Genomic DNA, 21,989 nt, shown 5'->3' with positions numbered 1-21,989 from the left:
AGAGTACAGTACACATACGTGACTTAACAAGGCGGGGTTCTAAACACTACAAGAAACCTTAAACAAATGTCTTCACTCATTCACAACCAAGACTTTAAGTGGCTCTCTGCCGCACTGGTCAAACTTATGTTAGCTCTTGATCATTGTGTTCTCAGGGTGGCTCCCAGCCATGTGGCGAGGTGGCTCCCAGCCATGTGGCGAGGTGGCTCCCAGCCATGTGGCGAGGTGGCTCCCAGCCATGTGGCGAGGTGGCTCCCAGCCATGTGGCGAGGTGGCTCCCAGCCATGTGGCGAGGTGGCTCCCAGCCATGTGGCGAGGTGGCTCCCAGCCATGTGGCGAGGTGGCTCCCAACCAAGTGGTGAGGCTGCTCCCCGGTATGTTGCGAGGTGGCTCCCCGGTATGTGACGAGGTGGCTCCCAGGCATGTGGCGAGGTGGCTCCCGGGCATGTGGCGAGGTTCCTGCAAGATTTAAGGCAATCGTCAGTGGCGTGTTTTTGCGGATCCCCGACCGCAAAAACATGGAACGCTCCCATGTTTTTATCAATCCTCAAGAAATGTGTCGAGGTTCTTATGTCTCGTAACTGATTTGTCAACCAGGCCTACTCAGGCCAATATTTGTCAAGAGAAACCGGATATTAACAGACCAGTTGCCTCAGGAGGAACCTGAGTTCACTCACCTTTGGTTGCGCTTCCATCCTTCCATCACAAGTGGTCGGCCGCCCGGGACTGAGCATACAGCCCTGCTCTTGTGCCGAGTAAGTCCACTACGGGCTCACCATAACCCGTATTGCTTGCCGCTCCTGTGCCGGGTAAGTCCACTACGGGCTCACCATAACCCGTGCTACTTGCAACTTTTTGTTCCGAGTGGCTGAATCTAAAACGACAACAACACCGAGGACTTGCTTGCCCGCTGGGCGCCAGAAACTTGCTTGATCGGCTGTGTACCACCTCACCTGGTCCTCTGAAATATCATTAACCTGCTCCGGTTTCACTCGACACAAGACAAGCGGAGTAGCGCCTGCTGACGCCTGCTTAAAAAGCAAAGAAACCAGCTCTCTGTTTTCCCAATCATCCTCACCCAAACACTGTAGACTGGCTAGTCTTGAAGACAAGGACCCAGATTCACGAAACAGTTGCGCAAGTACTTACGAACCTCTACATCTTTCATCATTATTTGACGGCTTTGGTTACATTTATTAAACAGTTTACAAGCATGAAAACTTGTCAATCAACTGTTCTTATTGTTATAAACAGCCTCCTGGTGCTTCGCAGCTCATTAACTGTTTAATAATTGTAAACAAAGCCGCCAAAGATTTAGAAAAGATGGACAGGTTCGTAAGTGCTTGCGTAACTGCTTCGTGAATCTGGCCCAAGGGCACAGGAGAGGGAGAGGGGGTGATAACCATGTGTGGAGGAGAGACAAGTCATAGTACAGCGGTATGCATGTCGTCGACAGAGCCACCCAGATACGCCAGCAGACGCCATTCTGATGGCTTCTCGTGGCTCCTGTACCTTGAGGTTCTAATCTATGCCTACCATAGATTAGAACATTTTACTGTACACAGGTGACAGTATAGTGTATATAAGTAACATTACAGTGTACACATGTGACAATAATGAACACAGATAACAGTATAGTGTACATATGCGACAGTATAGTGTCTATGGACGACAATATAGTGAACACAAGGAACAGGACAGGTACAGGATGATGACTTTCTAGACCAGCATCCGTTGATGGTAGATGGTGTGCCTAGACCGTGGAGTACCCCCATCAAGAAGCGCGGACCTCATCCCTGATTGCTCAAACGTAATGGAATTATAATACTCCTGGAAGACCATACGCTGTTCGAAGAGGATATAACTTTATAAAGGCAGTTGGAACAGTATCATAACCTGGTAGATTCCGAGACAAAAATATCTAGCAAATATAAACGCGAGAAAAATAGCGGCCATCCTCAGTAATATCTAAAAGCATGGTGCCACCAGTATACTGTGATGGAACATTGCTTCTCTTAGAAAACTATATTCTGACTTCCATCACAAGGATATGACTGAAGACATAGATATTGTTCCCCTTGCAAGAAAATCTAATTCCTGTTGGTAACACCCCGTAAAATTCGTTAAAAACAAGTGTTTGACGAATCAAGACGCACATGTTTTACGTATCTTAAAAATGAATGCCCTTAAGCCACTCCCCGCTCAAGAAGAAAATGAAGGAGATAGGTTTCAGTATCATGGTATCTAGGAACACGTGGGTTAACTCTGCACTAAATCTATATAAATAAAAATTAAAATGTTCGTTTCTTCAAAATCGCTAATCTCCGAAAGTTCTTCACCGATTGCTTTGAAATTTTCACACAAAGTTCCATTCGCATCCGAGCGGGTTTTTATATGCATACTATATAGATGTCACGTCTGTGACAGGAAAAAAAAAATGTTTTTTTTTTTTTAACTGTTTTTATGTGAGGGAAATCTTCGAAACCTCTTTACCGATTACTTTAAAATTTTAACACAACGTTGCATTCGAATAGGCGCGTGTTTTTATATACCTACTATATACATGCCTCACCTGTGACAGGTAAAAACATGTTATTTTTGGAAAACAACGCCATTTGTTGGACGTAAGAGCAACACACGCTGTAATCTCCTAAATTTTTTCACTGATTGCCTTGAAATTTTGACACAACCTTCCATTTGAATACACCTGTGTTTTTATATACCTTCTATATAGATGCCATACCTGTAAGAGGTAAAAACATGCTTTTTGGAAAAACAGCGCCATCTGTTGCATGTAAGAGCAACACAATACTAATACTAAATATGTTATGTTTCAATTTCAATGTTTTTGATTGCTTAATAGGCCGAGTGATTATCTTTATTTTCCATAAATTATTTCCAATTGGTTTATTTGAATTATTATTATTATAGTATACTATGAACATAAAATATTGACTTAGTTATATTAGTTTAGGCTAGCTTAAGATAGGTTAAGATAGGTTAGGTTAGGTAGGGTAGTTTAGTTTCGGTCATATATCTACGTTATTTTTAACTCAAAACAAATAAAATGAACTCATACATAATGAAATAGATTGGTCTATCATTTCATAAGAAAAAAATTAGAAAAATATGTAAATTCAGGAAAACTTGGCTTATTATGCAAATTGGGCCTTGCATAGCAGGCCGAGTACGACGTTCTGGCTACTAGGTACAACATGTATATATATATATATATATATATATATGTCGTACCTAGTAGCCAAAACGCACTTCTCAGCCTACTATGCAAGGCCTGATTTGCCTAATAAGCCAAGTTTTCATGAATTAATTGTTTTTCGACTACCTAACCTACCTAACCTAACCTAACCTAACTTTTTCGGCTACCTAACCTAACCTAACCTATAAAGATAGGTTAGGTTAGGTAGGGTTGGGTAGGTTCGGTCATATATCTACGTTAATTTTAACTCCAATAAAAAAAAATTGACCTCATACATAATGAAATTGGTAGCTTTATCATTTCATAAGAAAAAAATTAGAGAAAATATATTAATTCAGGAAAACTTGGCTTATTAGGCAAATCGGGCCTTGAATAGTAGGCCAAAAAGTGAGTTCTGGCTACTAGGTACGACATATATATATATATATATATATATATATATATATATATATATGCGAACAAGCCTGAATAGTCCCCAGGACTATATGCGACTGAAAACTCACACCCCAGATATATATATATATATATATATATATATATATATATATATATATATATATATAATGTCGTACCTAGTAGCCAGAACGCACTTCTCAGCCTACTATGCAAGGCCCAATTTGCCTAATAAGCCAAGTTTTCATGAATTAATTTATTTTCGACAACCTAACCTACCTAACCTAACCTAACTTTTTCGGCTACCTAACCTAACCTATAAAGATAGGTTAGGTTAGGTTAGGTAGGGTTGGTTAGGTTCGGTCATATATCTACGTTAATTTTAACTCCAATAAAAAAATTGACCTCATACACAATGAAATGGGTAGCTTTATCATTTCATAAGAAAAAATTTAGAGAAAATATATAATTCAGGAAAACTTGGCTTATTAGGCAAATCGGGCCTTGCATAATAGGCCGAGAAGTGCATTCTGGCTACTAGGTACTATTATATATATTATATATATATATATATATATATATATATATATATATATATATAATATATATAATAGTACCTAGTAGCCAGAATGCACTTCTCGGCCTATTATGCAAGGCCCGATTTGCCTAATAAGCCAAGTTTTCCTGAATTAATATATTTTCTCTAAATTTTTTCTTATGAAATGATAAAGCTACCCATTTCATTGTGTATGAGGTGAATTTTTTTATTGGAGTTAAAATTAACGTAGATATATGACCGAACCTAACCAACCCTACCTAACCTAACCTAACCTATCTTTATAGGTTAGGTTAGGTAGCCGAAAAAGTTAGGTTAGGTTAGGTAGGTTAGGTTGTCGAAAATAAATTAATTCATGAAAACTTGGCTTATTAGGCAAATTGGGCCTTGCATAGTAGGCTGAGAAGTGCGTTCTGGCTACTAGGTACGACATTATATATATATATATATATATATATATATATATATATATATATATATATATATATATCTGGGGTGTGAGTTTTCAGTCGCATATAGTCCTGGGGACTATTCAGGCTTGTTCGCATATATATATATATATATATATATATATATATATATATATATATATATATATATATATATATATATATATATATATATATATATATATATATGCGAACAAGCCTGAATAGTCCCCAGGACTATATGCGACTGAAAACTCACACCCCAGATATATATATATATATATATATATATATATATATATATATATATATATATATATATATATAATGTCGTACCTAGTAGCCAGAACGCACTTCTCAGCCTACTATGCAAGGCCCAATTTGCCTAATAAGCCAAGTTTTCATGAATTAATTTATTTTCGACAACCTAACCTACCTAACCTAACCTAACTTTTTCGGCTACCTAACCTAACCTATAAAGATAGGTTAGGTTAGGTTAGGTAGGGTTGGTTAGGTTCGGTCATATATCTACGTTAATTTTAACTCCAATAAAAAAATTCACCTCATACACAATGAAATGGGTAGCTTTATCATTTCATAAGAAAAAATTTAGAGAAAATATATTAATTCAGGAAAACTTGGCTTATTAGGCAAATCGGGCCTTGCATAATAGGCCGAGAAGTGCATTCTGGCTACTAGGTACTATTATATATATTATATATATATATATATATATATATATATATATATATATATATATAATATATATAATAGTACCTAGTAGCCAGAATGCACTTCTCGGCCTATTATGCAAGGCCCGATTTGCCTAATAAGCCAAGTTTTCCTGAATTATATATTTTCTCTAAATTTTTTCTTATGAAATGATAAAGCTACCCATTTCATTGTGTATGAGGTCAATTTTTTTATTGGAGTTAAAATTAACGTAGATATATGACCGAACCTAACCAACCCTACCTAACCTAACCTAACCTATCTTTATAGGTTAGGTTAGGTAGCCGAAAAAGTTAGGTTAGGTTAGGTAGGTTAGGTAGTCGAAAAACAATTAATTCATGAAAACTTGGCTTACTAGGCAAATTTGGCCTTGCATAGTAGGCTGAGAAGTGAGTTCTGGCTACTAGGTACGACATATATATATATATATATATATATATATATATATATATATATATATATATATATATATATATCTGGGGTGTGAGTTTTCAGTCGCATATAGTCCTGGGGACTATTCAGGCTTGTTCGCATATATATATATATATATATATATATATATATATATATATGTCGTACCTAGTAGCCAGAACTCACTTTTTGGCCTACTATTCAAGGCCCGATTTGCCTAATAAGCCAAGTTTTCCTGAATTAATATATTTTTTCTATTTTTTTTCTTATGAAATGATAAAGCTACCCATTTCATTATGTATGAGGTCAATTTTTTTTTATTGGAGTTAAAATTAACGTAGATATATGACCGAACCTAACCAACCCTACCTAACCTAACCTAACCTATCTTTATAGGTTAGGTTTGGTTAGGTAGCCGAAAAAGTTAGGTTAGGTTAGGTAGGTTAGGTAGTCGAAAAACAATTAATTCATGAAAACTTGGCTTACTAGGCAAATTTGGCCTTGCATAGTAGGCTGAGAAGTGAGTTCTGGCTACTAGGTACGACATATATATATATATATATATATATATATATATATATATATATATATATATATATATATATATCTGGGGTGTGAGTTTTCAGTCGCATATAGTCCTGGGGACTATTCAGGCTTGTTCGCATATATATATATATATATATATATATATATATATATATATATATATGTCGTACCTAGTAGCCAGAACGCACTTGTCAGCCTACTATGCAAGGCCAAATTTGCCTAATAAGCCAAGTTTTCCTGAATTAATATATTTTCTCAAATTTTTTTCTTATGAAAAGATAAAGCTACCCATTTCATTATGTATGAGGTCAATTTTTTTTTATTGTAGTTAAAATTAACGTAGATATATGACCGAACCTAACCAACCCTACCTAACCTAACCTAACCTATCTTTATAGGTTAGGTTAGGTTAGGTAGCCAAAAAAGTTAGGTTAGGTTAGGTTAGGTAGGTTAGGTCGTCGAAAAACAATTAATTCATGAAAACTTGGCTTATTAGGCAAATCGGGCCTTGCATAGTAGGATGAGAAGTGCGTTCTGGCTACTAGGTACGACATATATATATATATATATATATATATATATATATATATATATATATATATATATATATATATATATAATATATATAATATATATATATATTATTTATATAATAACAAATTTCATCATATACAATTTACAAAATTACATTTTTATTTCATTATAACTTTTCATTAGAGCCTCGAACTCACTGAGTTTGAGTATGTGTGCAAATGTATAAGTTGTGCTTCAGTGTGGTTTTAACTATCCTATATTATATAATTACGTATTCTAAAAGTTCTTCTGAACCAATGGTTTTGTTTCTGGTGTTGTTGACAGTGTCTGAAGTGGAGGTCAGCGAGCCGCCTGACCCGACCGTGGTGGAGCACCAGGCTGGCGGCGAGGCTGAGGGCGCCAAGACTCCCGCACCGTCGCCCACCCCTAACACTGACGTGAGTCTTGTCACTGCTGACGGTACCGTAGCACACAGCCTGGTACAGCTGCTGCTTCTGCCGCCGCCTCTGTGTTGGTGCACCCGCTCCACGCTCACCTCGTCTGCATATTAACGTGACAGTAACCGATAACTGACTCTTTACACAACTAGGTTTCACCTCTAGACATTTCGAGAGTCGACAATGGTCTTTATTCTGCATTAGTTCGGTTACTTGTATATTATTTGCTTAAATGTATAATTATTTCATTACTGATATCTTCTTATATATATAAGAATAGAGTGCTGACTTTACTATGATACTAACACTGCCTTCAGTGCAATAACTACTGATTCACAATGGCCTTAATATCTACTCTAATCACATCTTTTATTCTAACATGGTGTGTTACAATATATTTATTTTTTTGAGGCATCCCGTCCTCGTAAAGAAAGGCCAAAGTCCATTCCATTCATCCGCCAAACACCACTGTTTATGAATTAAAAACGCCTTACACATGACTCGCAACTGATGACGTCCAAACACTTCCGGAACAAGTGCTTCACTGACGACTTTTGTTCGAACCACAACGCTGTAAATGCTTCACCCACGTACTACAAATACAAATAATCGTCAACAGAACATAAACACCTAACCTAACCTATGACTAAACATGCGCAATATGCTAATATATAATAATATTAATTTATATTTGAGAAAATTTCTGTTTTGAATGAACACTACGTTAAAATTGATGAATACGTCTTTGGGATCGATCACTGGATGGAATGGACTTGGTCCGAGGATGGGTCGAAAAAATCAGCAACGCTCAGCTGACGCCATACATACACCATCTAGCCTTCGCCAACAAGTGCATCAACTCCATCTGTAACACCTGTCTAGTTTAGCTGTCGCCCTTGTAGCACACAAGAAATCAACACCAACAACTCGTGAGCCTTGCCAATTAAATGAACAAATCCACAAGGGCCGTGACGAGGATTCGATCCTGCGTCCGGGAGCATCCCAGACACTGGCTTAGTCTTGCCAATTAAAGACTGACATGCCATTGTGACGCGTCCCCCAACACCTCCACTCGTCCAGTCAACCTTGACACAAACTGCCCATACCGTACCATAACGAAGACGAAGAGTTACAGGTGACACTCTTGGTGTCATAAGTACTATCTTAGCCGGCCACCACCACCCCTCTAACCCTCAAGACTCTGTCCAACCCCCAAGACCCTAGCAATCCCCAGCCAGACACTATCCTAGCCGGCTACCAAGCCAGATGCTAAGCAGGCCACCGCCACCACCTCAAATAATACACTAATCAGGCCCCACACCCTGGCTGGCCACCCACACAACCCCAACCCTGGCTGGCCACCCACACAACCCCAACCCTGGCTGGCCACCCACACAACCCCAACCCTGGCTGGCCACCCACACAACCCCAACCCTGGCTGGCCACCCACACAACCCCAACCCTAGCTGGCCACCCACACAACCCCAACCCTGACTAACCACCCACACAACCCCAACCCTGGCTGGCCACCCACACAACCCCAACCCTGGCTGGCCACCCACACAACCCCAACCCTGGCTGGCCACCCACACAACCCCAACCCTGGCTGGCCACCCACACAACCCCAACCCTGGCTGGCCACCCACACAACCCCACACCCTGGCTGGCCACCCACACAACCCCACACCCTGGCTGGCCACCCACACAACCCCACACCCTGGCTGGCCACCCACACAACCCCACACCCTGGCTGGCCACCCACACAACCCCACACCCTGGCTGGCCACCCACACAACCCCACACCCTGGCTGGCCACCCACACAACCCCACACCCTGGCTGGCCACCCACACAACCCCACACCCTGGCTGGCCACCCACACAACCCCACACCCTGGCTGGCCACCCACACAACCCCACACCCTGGCTGGCCACCCACACAACCCCACACCCTGGCTGGCCACCCACACAACCCCACACCCTGGCTGGCCACCCACACAACCCCACACCCTGGCTGGCCACCCACACAACCCCACACCCTGGCTGGCCACCCACACAACCCCACACCCTGGCTGGCCACCCACACAACCCCACACCCTGGCTGGCCACCCACACAACCCCACACCCTGGCTGGCCACCCACACAACCCCACACCCTGGCTGGCCACCCACACAACCCCACACCCTGGCTGGCCACCCACACAACCCCACACCCTGGCTGGCCACCCACACAACCCCACACCCTGGCTGGCCACCCACACAACCCCACACCCTGGCTGGCCACCCACACAACCCCACACCCTGGCTGGCCACCCACACAACCCCACACCCTGGCTGGCCACCCACACAACCCCACACCCTGGCTGGCCACCCACACAACCCCACACCCTGGCTGGCCACCCACACAACCCCACACCCTGGCTGGCCACCCACACAACCCCACACCCTGGCTGGCCACCCACACAACCCCACACCCTGGCTGGCCACCCACACAACCCCACACCCTGGCTGGCCACCCACACAACCCCACACCCTGGCTGGCCACCCACACAACCCCACACCCTGGCTGGCCACCCACACAACCCCACACCCTGGCTGGCCACCCACACAACCCCACACCCTGGCTGGCCACCCACACAACCCCACACCCTGGCTGGCCACCCACACAACCCCACACCCTGGCTGGCCACCCACACAACCCCACACCCTGGCTGGCCACCCACACAACCCCACACCCTGGCTGGCCACCCACACAACCCCACACCCTGGCTGGCCACCCACACAACCCCACACCCTGGCTGGCCACCCACACAACCCCACACCCTGGCTGGCCACCCACACAACCCCACACCCTGGCTGGCCACCCACACAACCCCACACCCTGGCTGGCCACCCACACAACCCCACACCCTGGCTGGCCACCCACACAACCCCACACCCTGGCTGGCCACCCACACAACCCCACACCCTGGCTGGCCACCCACACAACCCCACACCCTGGCTGGCCACCCACACAACCCCACACCCTGGCTGGCCACCCACACAACCCCACACCCTGGCTGGCCACCCACACAACCCCACACCCTGGCTGGCCACCCACACAACCCCACACCCTGGCTGGCCACCCACACAACCCCACACCCTGGCTGGCCACCCACACAACCCCACACCCTGGCTGGCCACCCACACAACCCCACACCCTGGCTGGCCACCCACACAACCCCACACCCTGGCTGGCCACCCACACAACCCCACACCCTGGCTGGCCACCCACACAACCCCACACCCTGGCTGGCCACCCACACAACCCCACACCCTGGCTGGCCACCCACACAACCCCACACCCTGGCTGGCCACCCACACAACCCCACACCCTGGCTGGCCACCCACACAACCCCACACCCTGGCTGGCCACCCACACAACCCCACACCCTGGCTGGCCACCCACACAACCCCACACCCTGGCTGGCCACCCACACAACCCCACACCCTGGCTGGCCACCCACACAACCCCACACCCTGGCTGGCCACCCACACAACCCCACACCCTGGCTGGCCACCCACACAACCCCACACCCTGGCTGGCCACCCACACAACCCCACACCCTGGCTGGCCACCCACACAACCCCACACCCTGGCTGGCCACCCACACAACCCCACACCCTGGCTGGCCACCCACACAACCCCACACCCTGGCTGGCCACCCACACAACCCCACACCCTGGCTGGCCACCCACACAACCCCACACCCTGGCTGGCCACCCACACAACCCCACACCCTGGCTGGCCACCCACACAACCCCACACCCTGGCTGGCCACCCACACAACCCCACACCCTGGCTGGCCACCCACACAACCCCAACCCTGGCTGGCCACCCACACAACCCCGACCCTGGCTGGCCACCCACACAACCCAGCCGCCTCGCTTGTACAGCAGTAATTGAGTCTTCTTAATTAATCTACTACTTACCTTTCTCACTAAACTTACTTGAACTTGAACATGATCGAGACACAATAAAACAACTGAGGTTCATGACAAACTTTAAACATTTAAAAAAATAATATTTAAAAAAGAATCCATTTAACAGTTTATATATGAAAAGTTATTATTAAAAATTTATATATAAAAATATTTAAATAGCTAAACACAAATATATTTTATAACTAAATATTTATTAAAATAATAAAATAATATTTAAATAGCTGTTAAAATATGTAATAGCTAAACACACAAATATTTAAATATTACAAAAATAATTAAAATAATGTTGAATTGTTTTTTCTATCTTGTATTGATGTGACGTGTGGGTGACGTGGTGGACGTGAAGGACTGGAAGGCGAGCGGGAAGGAGGACCCGCGGAACGCCATCCTGGAGGGACTGTCTCAGCTGCAGACCAAGGAGCTGCAGAAGGTGCAGCGCTTCCTGGACGCCACCAACAACCCCGCCGCCGTCCCCACCACCAGGATAGAACACGCTCTCCAGACCCTCAAGGTCTCTATCCTCTCTTCATCAAGCACCAGCTTCCTTGATGAAGCTGGTGCTTGATGAAGCTACTTCTTGGGTATAAACATTGTGCTTGATGAAGCTGGTGCTTGATGAAGCTGGTGCTTGATGAAGCTGGTGCTTGATGAAGCTGGTGCTTGATGAAGCTGGTGCTTGATGAAGCTGGTGCTTGATGAAGCTGGTGCTTGATGAAGCTGGTGATGGATGAAGCTGGTGATGGATGAAGTTGATGCGTGATGAAGCTGGTGCGTGATGAAGCTGGTGCTTGATGAAGCTGATGCTTGATGAAGCTGGTGCTTGATGAAGCTGGTGCTTGATGAAGCTGGTGATGGATGAAGCTGGTGATGGATGAAGTTGATGCTTGATGAAGCTGGTGCGTGATGAAGCTGGTGCTTGATGAAGCTGGTGCTTGATGAAGCTGATGCTTGATGAAGCTGGTGCTTGATGAAGCTGGTGCTTGATGAAGCTGGTGATGGATGAAGCTGGTGATGGATGAAGTTGATGCTTGATGAAGCTGGTGCTTGATGAAGCTGGTGCTTGATGAAGCTGGTGCTTGATGAAGCTGGTGCTTGATGAAGCTGGTGCTTGATGAAGCTGGTGCTTGATGAAGCTGGTGCTTGATGAAGCTGGTGCTTGATGAAGCTGGTGCTTGATGAAGTTGATGCGTGATGAAGCTGGTGCTTGATGAAGCTGGTGATGGATGAAGTTGATGCTTGATGAAGCTGGTGCTTGATGAAGCTGGTGCTTGATGAAGCTGGTGCGTGATGAAGCTGGTGCTTGATGAAGCTGGTGCTTGATGAAGCTGATGCTTGATGAAGCTGGTGCTTGATGAAGCTGGTGCTTGATGAAGCTGGTGATGGATGAAGCTGGTGATGGATGAAGTTGATGCTTGATGAAGCTGGTGCTTGATGAAGCTGGTGCTTGATGAAGCTGGTGCTTGATGAAGCTGGTGCTTGATGAAGCTGGTGCTTGATGAAGCTGGTGCTTGATGAAGCTGGTGCTTGATGAAGCTGGTGCTTGATGAAGCTGGTGCTTGATGAAGCTGGTGCTTGATGAAGCTGGTGCTTGATGAAGTTGATGCGTGATGAAGTTGATGCGTGATGAAGCTGGTGCTTGATGAAGCTGGTGCTTGATGAAGCTGGTGCTTGATGAAGCTGGTGCTTGATGAAGCTGGTGCTTGATGAAGCTGGTGCTTGATGAAGCTGGTGCTTGATGAAGCTGGTGCTTGATGAAGCTGGTGCTTGATGAAGCTGATGCTTGATGAAGCTGGTGCTTGATGAAGCTGGTGCTTGATGAAGCTGGTGCTTGATGAAGCTGGTGCTTGATGAAGCTAAAGCTTGATCAAAGGTCTGTGTGAGGGTGAAGACGTCAGGTGAATCAGCACTCACAGCTTCACGGCCAAACCTGATGACACATGCTCTCGTTGTGAAAAGTATCACTCACTCTTTATTAGGAGTGATGTGACATTTGACAAAATGGCTTACCACTAAGATAAAGTAGTCTGGAGTCAGACTATTATAACTTTATATAGAATTCTTGAATATTGTTGCACAAAATGGTACACAGATATCAAAGGATATTGAAACCTTCACTCATGTTACAAGAGGACACGTTGACCAGACATGACACTGGTGGCGAGGGAGACATGACACTGGAGGCGAGGGACACGTGACACTGGAGGCGAGGGAGACATGACACTGGTGGCGAGGGAGACATGACACTGGTGGCGAGGGAGACATGACACTGGTGGCGAGGGAGACATGACACTGGTGGCGAGGGAGACATGACACTGGTGGCGAGGGAGACATGACACTGGTGGCGAGGGAGACATGAAACTGGTGGCGAGGGAGACATGACACTGGTGGCGAGGGAGACATGACACTGGTGGCGAGGCAGACATTACACTGGTGGCGAGGGAGACATGACACTGGTGGCGAGGCAGACATGACACTGGTGGCGAGGCAGACATGACACTGGTGGCGAGGGAGACGTGACACTGGAGGCGAGGGACACGTGACACTGGAGGCGAGGGAGACATGACACTGGAGGCGAGGGAGACATGACACTGGTGGCGAGGCAGACATGACACTGGTGGCGAGGGAGACATATGACACTGGTGGCGAGGGAGACATATGACACTGGTGGCGAGGGAGACATGACACTGGTGGCGAGGCAGACATGACACTGGTGGCGAGGCAGACATGACACTGGTGGCGAGGGAGACGTGACACTGGTGGCGAGGGACACGTGACACTGGAGGCGAGGGACACGTGACACTGGAGGCGAGGGACACGTGACACTGGTGGCGAGGGACACGTGACACTGGTGGCGAGGGACACGTGACACTGGTGGCGAGGGACACGTGACACTGGAGGCGAGGGACACGTGACACTGGAGGCGAGGGACACGTGACACTGGAGGCGAGGGACACGTGACACTGGAGGCGAGGGACACGTGACACTGGAGGCGAGGGACACGTGACACTGGAGGCGAGGGACACGTGACACTGGAGGCGAGGGACACGTGACACTGGAGGCGAGGGACACGTGACACTGGAGGCGAGGGACACGTGACACTGGAGGCGAGGGACACGTGACACTGGAGGCGAGGGACACGTGACACTGGAGGCGAGGGACACGTGACACTGGAGGCGAGGGACACGTGACACTGGAGGCGAGGGACACGTGACACTGGAGGCGAGGGACACGTGACACTGGAGGCGAGGGACACGTGACACTGGAGGCGAGGGACACGTGACACTGGAGGCGAGGGACACGTGACACTGGAGGCGAGGGACACGTGACACTGGAGGCGAGGGACACGTGACACTGGAGGCGAGGGACACGTGACACTGGAGGCGAGGGACACGTGACACTGGAGGCGAGGGACACGTGACACTGGAGGCGAGGGACACGTGACACTGGAGGCGAGGGACACGTGACACTGGAGGCGAGGGACACGTGACACTGGAGGCGAGGGACACATGACACTGGAGGCAAGGTAATCACTGACGCTGCGCCACGCTCTGCCACAGGCGGGAATAACATAGCCACATTACTGACGTTGAACTTCACCTCACTTTATTGTGAGCATAGAGGCTCCTGCTATATTCCCCGGTGTCCCCATGGAGACGTGCGTCCCCATGGAAGTGTCCCCATGGACGTGCGTCCCCATGGAAGTGTCCCCATGGACGTGCGTCCCCATGGACGTGCGTCCCCATGGAAGTGTCCCCATGGACGTGCGTCCCCATGGAAGTGTCCCCATGGACGTGCGTCCCCATGGAAGTGTCCCCATGGTCGTGCGTCCCCATGGAAGCGTCCCCATGGACGTGCGTCCCCATGGAAGCGTCCCCATGGACGTGCGTCCCCATGGAAGCGTCCCCATGGACGTGCGTCCCCATGGAAGTGTCCCCATGGACGTGCGTCCCCATGGACGTGTCCCCATGGACGTGCGTCCCCATGGACGTGCGTCCCCATGGACGTGCGTCCCCATGGACGAGCGTCCCCATGGACGTGCGTCCCCATGGAAGTGTCCCCATGGAAGTATCCCCATGGACGTGCGTCCCCATGGAAGTGTCCCCATGGACGTGCGTCCCCATGGACGTGCGTCCCCATGGACGTGCGTCCCCATGGACGTGCGTCCCCATGGACGTGCGTCCCCATGGACGTGCGTCCCCATGGACGTGCGTCCCCATGGACGTGCGTCCCCATGGACGTGCGTCCCCATGGAAGTGTCCCCATGGACGTGCGTCCCCATGGAAGTGTTCCCATGGAAGTGCGTCCCCATGGACGTGCGTCCCCATGGAAGTGTCCCCATGGACGTGCGTCCCCATGGAAGTGTCCCTATGGACGTGCGTCCCCATGGAAGTGTCCCCATGGACGTGCGTCCCCATGGAAGTGTCCCCATGGACGTGCGTCCCCATGGAAGCGTCCCCATGGAAGTGTCCCCATGGACGTGCGTCCCCATGGAAGCGTCCCCATGGAAGTGTCCCCATGGACGTGCGTCCCCATGGAAGTGTCCCCATGGACGTGCGTCCCCATGGAAGTGTCCCCATGGACGTGCGTCCCCATGGACGTGTCCCCATGGAAGCGTCCCCATGGACGTGCGTCCCCATGGAAGTGTCCCCATGGAAGTGTCCCCATGGACGTGCGTCCCCATGGACGTGCGTCCCCATGGACGTGCGTCCCCATGGACGTGCGTCCCCATGGAAGTGTCCCCATGGACGTGCGTCCCCATGGACGTGCGTCCCCATGGACGTGCGTCCCCATGGAAGTGTCCCCATGGACGTGCGTCCCCATGGAAGTGTCCCCATGGAAGTGTCCCCATGGACGTGCGTCCCCATGGACGTGCGTCCCCATGGACGTGCGTCCCCATGGAAGTGTCCCCATGGACGTGCGTCCCCATGGAAGTGCGTCCCCATGGAAGTGTCCCCATGGAAGTGCGTCCCCATGGAAGTGTCCCCATGGACGTGCGTCCCCATGGAAGTGTCCCCATGGACGTGCGTCCCCATGGAAGTGTCCCCATGGACGTGCGTCCCCATGGAAGTGTCCCCATGGACGTGCGTCCCCATGGAAGTGTCCCCATAGAAGTGCGTCCCCATGGAAGTGTCCCCATGGACGTGCGTCCCCATGGAAGTGTCCCCATGGAAGTGCGTCCCCATGGAAGTGTCCCCATGGACGTGCGTCCCCATGGAAGTGTCCCCATGGACGTGCGTCCCCATGGAAGCGTCCCCATGGACGTGCGTCCCCATGGAAGCGTCCCCATGGACGTGCGTCCCCATGGACGTGCGTCCCCTTGGACGTGCGTCCCCATGGAAGTGTCCCCATGGACGTGCGTCCCCATGGAAGTGTCCCCATGGACGTGCGTCCCCATGGAAGTGTCCCCATGGAAGTGCGTCCCCATGGAAGTGTCCCCATGGACGTGCGTCCCCATGGACGTGCGTCCCCATGGAAGTGTCCCCATGGACGTGCGTCCCCATGGAAGTGCGTCCCCATGGAAGTGTCCCCATGGACGTGCGTCCCCATGGAAGTGTCCCCATGGAAGCGTCCCCATGGACGTGCGTCCCCATGGAAGCGTCCCCATGGACGTGCGTCCCCATGGACGTGTCCCCATGGACGTGTGTCCCCATGGACGTGTCCCCATGGACGTGTGTCCCCATGGAAGCGTCCCCATGGACGTGCGTCCCCATGGAAGTGTCCCCATGGACGTGCGTCCCCATGGAAGTGTCCCCATGGACGGGTGCACTGCTGGAGACAGTCACTGTATTGGGTGAGACCTTCCGCAACCCTAAAATGTATGTCAACTTTTCATTCCTTGAAGAACAGTGTGCATTGCTCTTCCAATACCATCAATCACTTGTTGACTGTTTGGTTCAACATCTGTTGGACATGTGATGGCACTCCACAACGCACTGATGCGTTCAAGACCTCATTGGTGGGGGGTTGGTTATGATGGGGGGTTTATCCACCCCCTATGAGGTGAGGGTCTTACACACAATGTCTGTCGCCAGAAATGTTGATGTTAATTGTGTTGTGAGCGGATGGGGGAGTGCTTGTGACTCCATGTGATCTTTGCAAGCATCTTGGCCAGATTAATGGTGAGGGTCAAGACGTGCTCCCTTGAGGCGGCCCGCATGCGTCTTCAGGGCAAGCTTTGGTGTGGTTTCTTCCGTGCATAATCCTTGGCTTAATATTGTTAAGTAAAAGTCAAACTACTTCTCGTCAGTTCAACCAGAATTTCCTGGAGCATTTTGATTTGTTTGTCAATTTTATGTTAAAATTAGTAGAGATACATTTGACCTCTTACAGCTAACAGGGTTACACCTCACCTCCAACTAGCCAACAGGGGTTACACCTCACCTCCAACTAGCCAACAGGGGTTACACCTCACCTCCAACTAGCCAACAGGGGTTACACCTCACCTCCAACTAGCCAACAGGGGTTACACCTCGCCTCCAACTAGCCAACAGGGGTTACACCTCACCTCCAACTAGCCAACAGGGGTTACACATCACCTCCAACTAGCCAACAGGGGTTACACCTCACCTCCAACTATCCAACAGGGGTTACACCTCACCTCCAACTAGCCAACAGGGGTTACACCTCACCTCCAACAAATCAATAGGGTTACACCTCGCCCTTTACCAGCTAAAAGAGTGGTGGTAAACTGTAATGTATTTCTGCTAATGTATTAACACCAGATATACTAATAGTTATACATTTGCATAACCAATCCCATGCCGGTCGTTATTTTATATAAGAGCGACTAAAACATTGAGGTTGAGCCGCCAGTATTGGTCAGAGAGAGAAGTGTTGATAAACATACAATTAGGTAAAGGTTAACATACATGTTCATGCAGGCGATGAGTCACAATAACATAGCTAAAGTAAGTTGACCAGACCACACACTAGAAGGTGAAGGGACGACGACGTTTCGGTCCGTCCTGGACCATTCTCAAGTCGATAGTCTTGAGGCTATCGACTTGAGAATGGTCCAGGACGGACCAAAACGTCGTCGTCCTTCCACCTTCTAGTACATGGTTATGGACTGACAGACGTGTATTAATGGTTGGTTGTTTTCGCGCAGGTTAGCATGATGGAGGAGGTGAGCGGACGCAAGTACTGGAGCATCATGGAGGCTGTTCATAATGCTCGGCCACTCTCCTCCCAGCCTCGTCCCAAGACGCTCAAGGTACGCAGTCCTATATGTGTATCTCTATATACCTGTCTCTCTCTCACTTTCTCAGTGTTCCCCTGGTACCATGTCCCTGTGGTGAGTCTCCTCAGTGTTCCCCTGGTACCATGTCCTTGTGGTGAGTCCCCTCAGTGTTCTCCTGGTTCCATGTTCCTGTGGTGAGTCCCTCAGTGTTCTCCTGGTACCATGTCCCTGTGGTGAGTCCCTCAGTGTTCCCCTGGTACCATGTCCTTGTGTTGAGTCCCCTCAGTGTTCTCCTGGTACCATGTCACTGTGGTGAGTCCCCTCAGTGTTCTCCTGGTACCATGTCCCTGTGGTGAGTCCCTCAGTGTTCCCCTGGTACCATGTCCCTGTGGTGAGTCCCCTCAGTGACATGATAACTGCGCCACACATCTGTAACTATGTACGAATGAACGTTTAAATATATATTTGACCAATTTAAGTTTAGGAAAAAAATTATTTGGTGAGTTATCTTAGGTTGATATTTTTAGAAGAGTGTAAGAGGTGAGTTAAGCGCACATTTTAAGCGTACGTTTAACTCGCCTTCCGACACCCTTATTAAGACTGTAAAGTTTCGTTTACGTTTTCTCTTTCGTTTTTTCTGTTTTTGTTTTGTTCTCTTCGAAAACGACGTTTTCTCTTCTTCACTTTGCTCTTTACACTTTCACCATAATTCACATCCTTTATATTGCTTAGGTAATTGACCACATTATCTTAATCATAAGATCACATCAGATATTCTTTGATCAACGCTTCTGTGTATAAAAGCATTTGACTAGTTTCTCTGTGTTACGTAATCTTTGGCTGGGATCCTAGAGGTGGTGGTGTGTGTGGCGCGTGGTGTGGCTCACGGGTGTGTGGCGTGGTGTGGCTCACGGGGTGTGTGGCGTGGTGTGGCTCACGGGGTGTGTGGCGTGGTGTGGCTCACGGGGTGTGTGGCGTGGTGTGGCTCACGGGGTGTGTGGCGTGGTGTGGCTCACGGGGTGTGTGGCGTGGTGTGGCTCACGGGGTGTGTGGCGTGGTGTGGCTCACGGGGTGTGTGGCGTGGTGTGGCTCACGGGGTGTGTGGCGTGGTGTGGCTCACGGGGTGTGTGGCGTGGTGTGGCTCACGGGGTGTGTGGCGTGGTGTGGCTCACGGGGTGTGTGGCGTGGTGTGGCTCACGGGGTGTGTGGCGTGGTGTGGCTCACGGGGTGTGTGGCGTGGTGTGGCTCACGGGGTGTGTGGCGTGGTGTGGCTCACGGGGTGTGTGGCGTGGTGTGGCTCACGGGGTGTGTGGCGTGGTGTGGCTCACGGGGTGTGTGGCGTGGTGTGGCTCACGGGGTGTGTGGCGTGGTGTGGCTCACGGGGTGTGTGGCGTGGTGTGGCTCACGGGGTGTGTGGCGTGGTGTGGCTCACGGGGTGTGTGGCGTGGTGTGGCTCACGGGGTGTGTGGCGTGGTGTGGCTCACGGGGTGTGTGGCGTGGTGTGGCTCACAGGGTGTGCCTGGGGGCGCGTCTCATGCCTCCACCGTCCCCCCAGGTCGTGATCGCCACCACCTGGCGCTCGGGCTCCACCTTCCTGGAGGAGCTGCTGGCCTCCCACTCGGCCGTCTACAACCACTACGAGCCTCTACTGCAGTTCGGCCTCCGTCAGATCAGAGACGGACAAGATGCTGTTGAAGCTCAAAAGATCATCCATGACCTCCTGTCGTGCAGGTAACCCTCATATGGAAATGTTCCTGTGGATTGCCCTTAAATTTACTTTAATGTACCTACTTTTTTTCTGTCAAATTTCTTATACAATGTTCTTTTGTTGTACTTTATTATAATGTATTTTTATACTTTTTTGCAATGTATATGTAAACATTTTTTTTAATTTTGCCAGAAATTACCTTCTTAAAATTATGTTAGAGTAAGGATCTGCCAGAAACGGTATGCGTGCTAGTGGCTTTACAAGAATATAAACATCCAGTCTCTGTACTCTCATGAACTCAATGTACTATACCGTCTTGTATATAAATAAATAAATAAATAAATAAATAAATAAATAAATAAATAAATAAATAAATAAATGTAACCTCGTGCAATAGACGTTTATGTACATATGTCATGTAGATAAATAGAAGGTCTCATGATACACGAGTGTGTTTAGTAATGTGGCGGCGGTGTGTAGCGAGGCTACACAGCTGTCTGTGCCCCGAGACACAGCAGCTCTACTGCTTACTGCCATCTTTCTCTCCTCGTGCATCACATAGTTTATCTTCAGTTTATGTGCCCTCCAATTTCATACTCATTATGACTCCAATTGTCGTAATTGGATTCATAATAACTATGAATCAATTATCTGCAGAATTGTATTTTCTCTAGTTGAATTTTCTACAAAATACGCAGAAACTATATTATTAAACTAATGCACTGCGTCTCTGTTACATGACCTGATTATTTATCTCGTTCTAGGTATTCAGGACATGAAGAATACATGAAGACAGCCCAGAACATCAAGGAAATGATTTCCCGCAACGTCCAGTTGTGGAACACTTGCAGCATCAAAGACTGGGGAGACGCCCTCTGTTTTAACGAAGTCTTCTTGACGGGGGCGTGTGAGCTCTTCCCCTGGGCCACCATGAAGATCGTCAGACTTCGTCTCAAGTTCTTGCGGCCAATCCTGGAAGACAGCAAGTTAAACGCTCACATAGTGTACCTGGTTAGGGACCCGAGGGGCGTCATCAACTCCCGCACCGACACCGTTAATTGGTGTAACACTCCCGACTGTAGCAACCCGGAGACCCTCTGTAGTGACATGGAGGCCGACCTTACGGCGGCGCTACAGCTCCAGGAGGAATTCCCTGGAAAGATCTACATCCTCAGGTATGAAGACATGTCCCTCAACCCGGCCAATAAGACTCGTGAATTACTAGATTATATCGGCCTCGACTTTGAGCCTAAAATGGAGGAGTTTCTTGACTCACATACAACTAAAAACCTTGACAAGCCTTGGAGCACCTCGCGCGAGTCCAAGACCAGAGTGACCTACTGGGTCTCCAGACTCTCCTCCATCAAGCTAAAAGCTGTGCAGGAGGCCTGTGGACCTGTGATGAAACGTTTCGGCTATCTGCCCATTACTTCCAAGAAAAATATAACTGTAGATAAAATACTGGGCCCCATGGCGTTGTAGCCATGATCAACGTGATCAAAAACAGTGCAGCTCGCCATTACACTAATACTGGTAATATATATAATGTGGGTCACTTTACTCGACGTTTGAAGTCACACGCAGACTAGTGTATGATCCGTTTTGTATAGTTTGCCATAATATTACACATTGAAAGTGCAATGTTTTGAGACGTTTTCTTTGAATCATTCTCAGATGAACGGAAGTAAAATGAAGGCTGTGAAAAATATGGAGAGAAATTATATTTTGGTAATATACCTGATAGTTCATTGTGATTTTAAGCCAGTGTGGCAATTTTATGAGACAACAGGGTTTCCTGCAGGACTAATTCAGTCAGGTGGTTCACAATAGTTTACCCTGGCCTGCTCCACTCAGCATCAGCTGACCA

The 21,989-nt window shown here is 48.4% G+C and overlaps 1 protein-coding gene across 1 annotated transcript in view; it reads left to right on the top strand.

Moving 5' to 3' along the window:
* Window positions 1-21,767, top strand: part of LOC123774731 (carbohydrate sulfotransferase 1) — a 77,260-nt gene extending 55,493 nt beyond the window's left edge. Inside the window, exons 3-7 of the mRNA XM_045769268.2 lie at window positions 7,142-7,254; window positions 11,581-11,745; window positions 18,343-18,447; window positions 19,970-20,145; window positions 20,887-21,767. Of these exons, the coding sequence (XP_045625224.1) occupies window positions 7,142-7,254; window positions 11,581-11,745; window positions 18,343-18,447; window positions 19,970-20,145; window positions 20,887-21,604 (1,277 nt within the window). The 3' untranslated portion in view covers window positions 21,605-21,767. The remainder of the gene's footprint in view (window positions 1-7,141; window positions 7,255-11,580; window positions 11,746-18,342; window positions 18,448-19,969; window positions 20,146-20,886) is intronic.
* Window positions 21,768-21,989: the final 222 nt, after the last annotated feature.

Source organism: Procambarus clarkii, chromosome 68 (assembly GCF_040958095.1).
Source record: "Procambarus clarkii isolate CNS0578487 chromosome 68, FALCON_Pclarkii_2.0, whole genome shotgun sequence".
Lineage (NCBI taxonomy): Eukaryota > Metazoa > Arthropoda > Malacostraca > Decapoda > Cambaridae > Procambarus > Procambarus clarkii.
The sequence above is the reverse complement of the archived record's forward strand: the minus strand, read 5'-3'. Positions and strand labels throughout refer to the sequence as shown.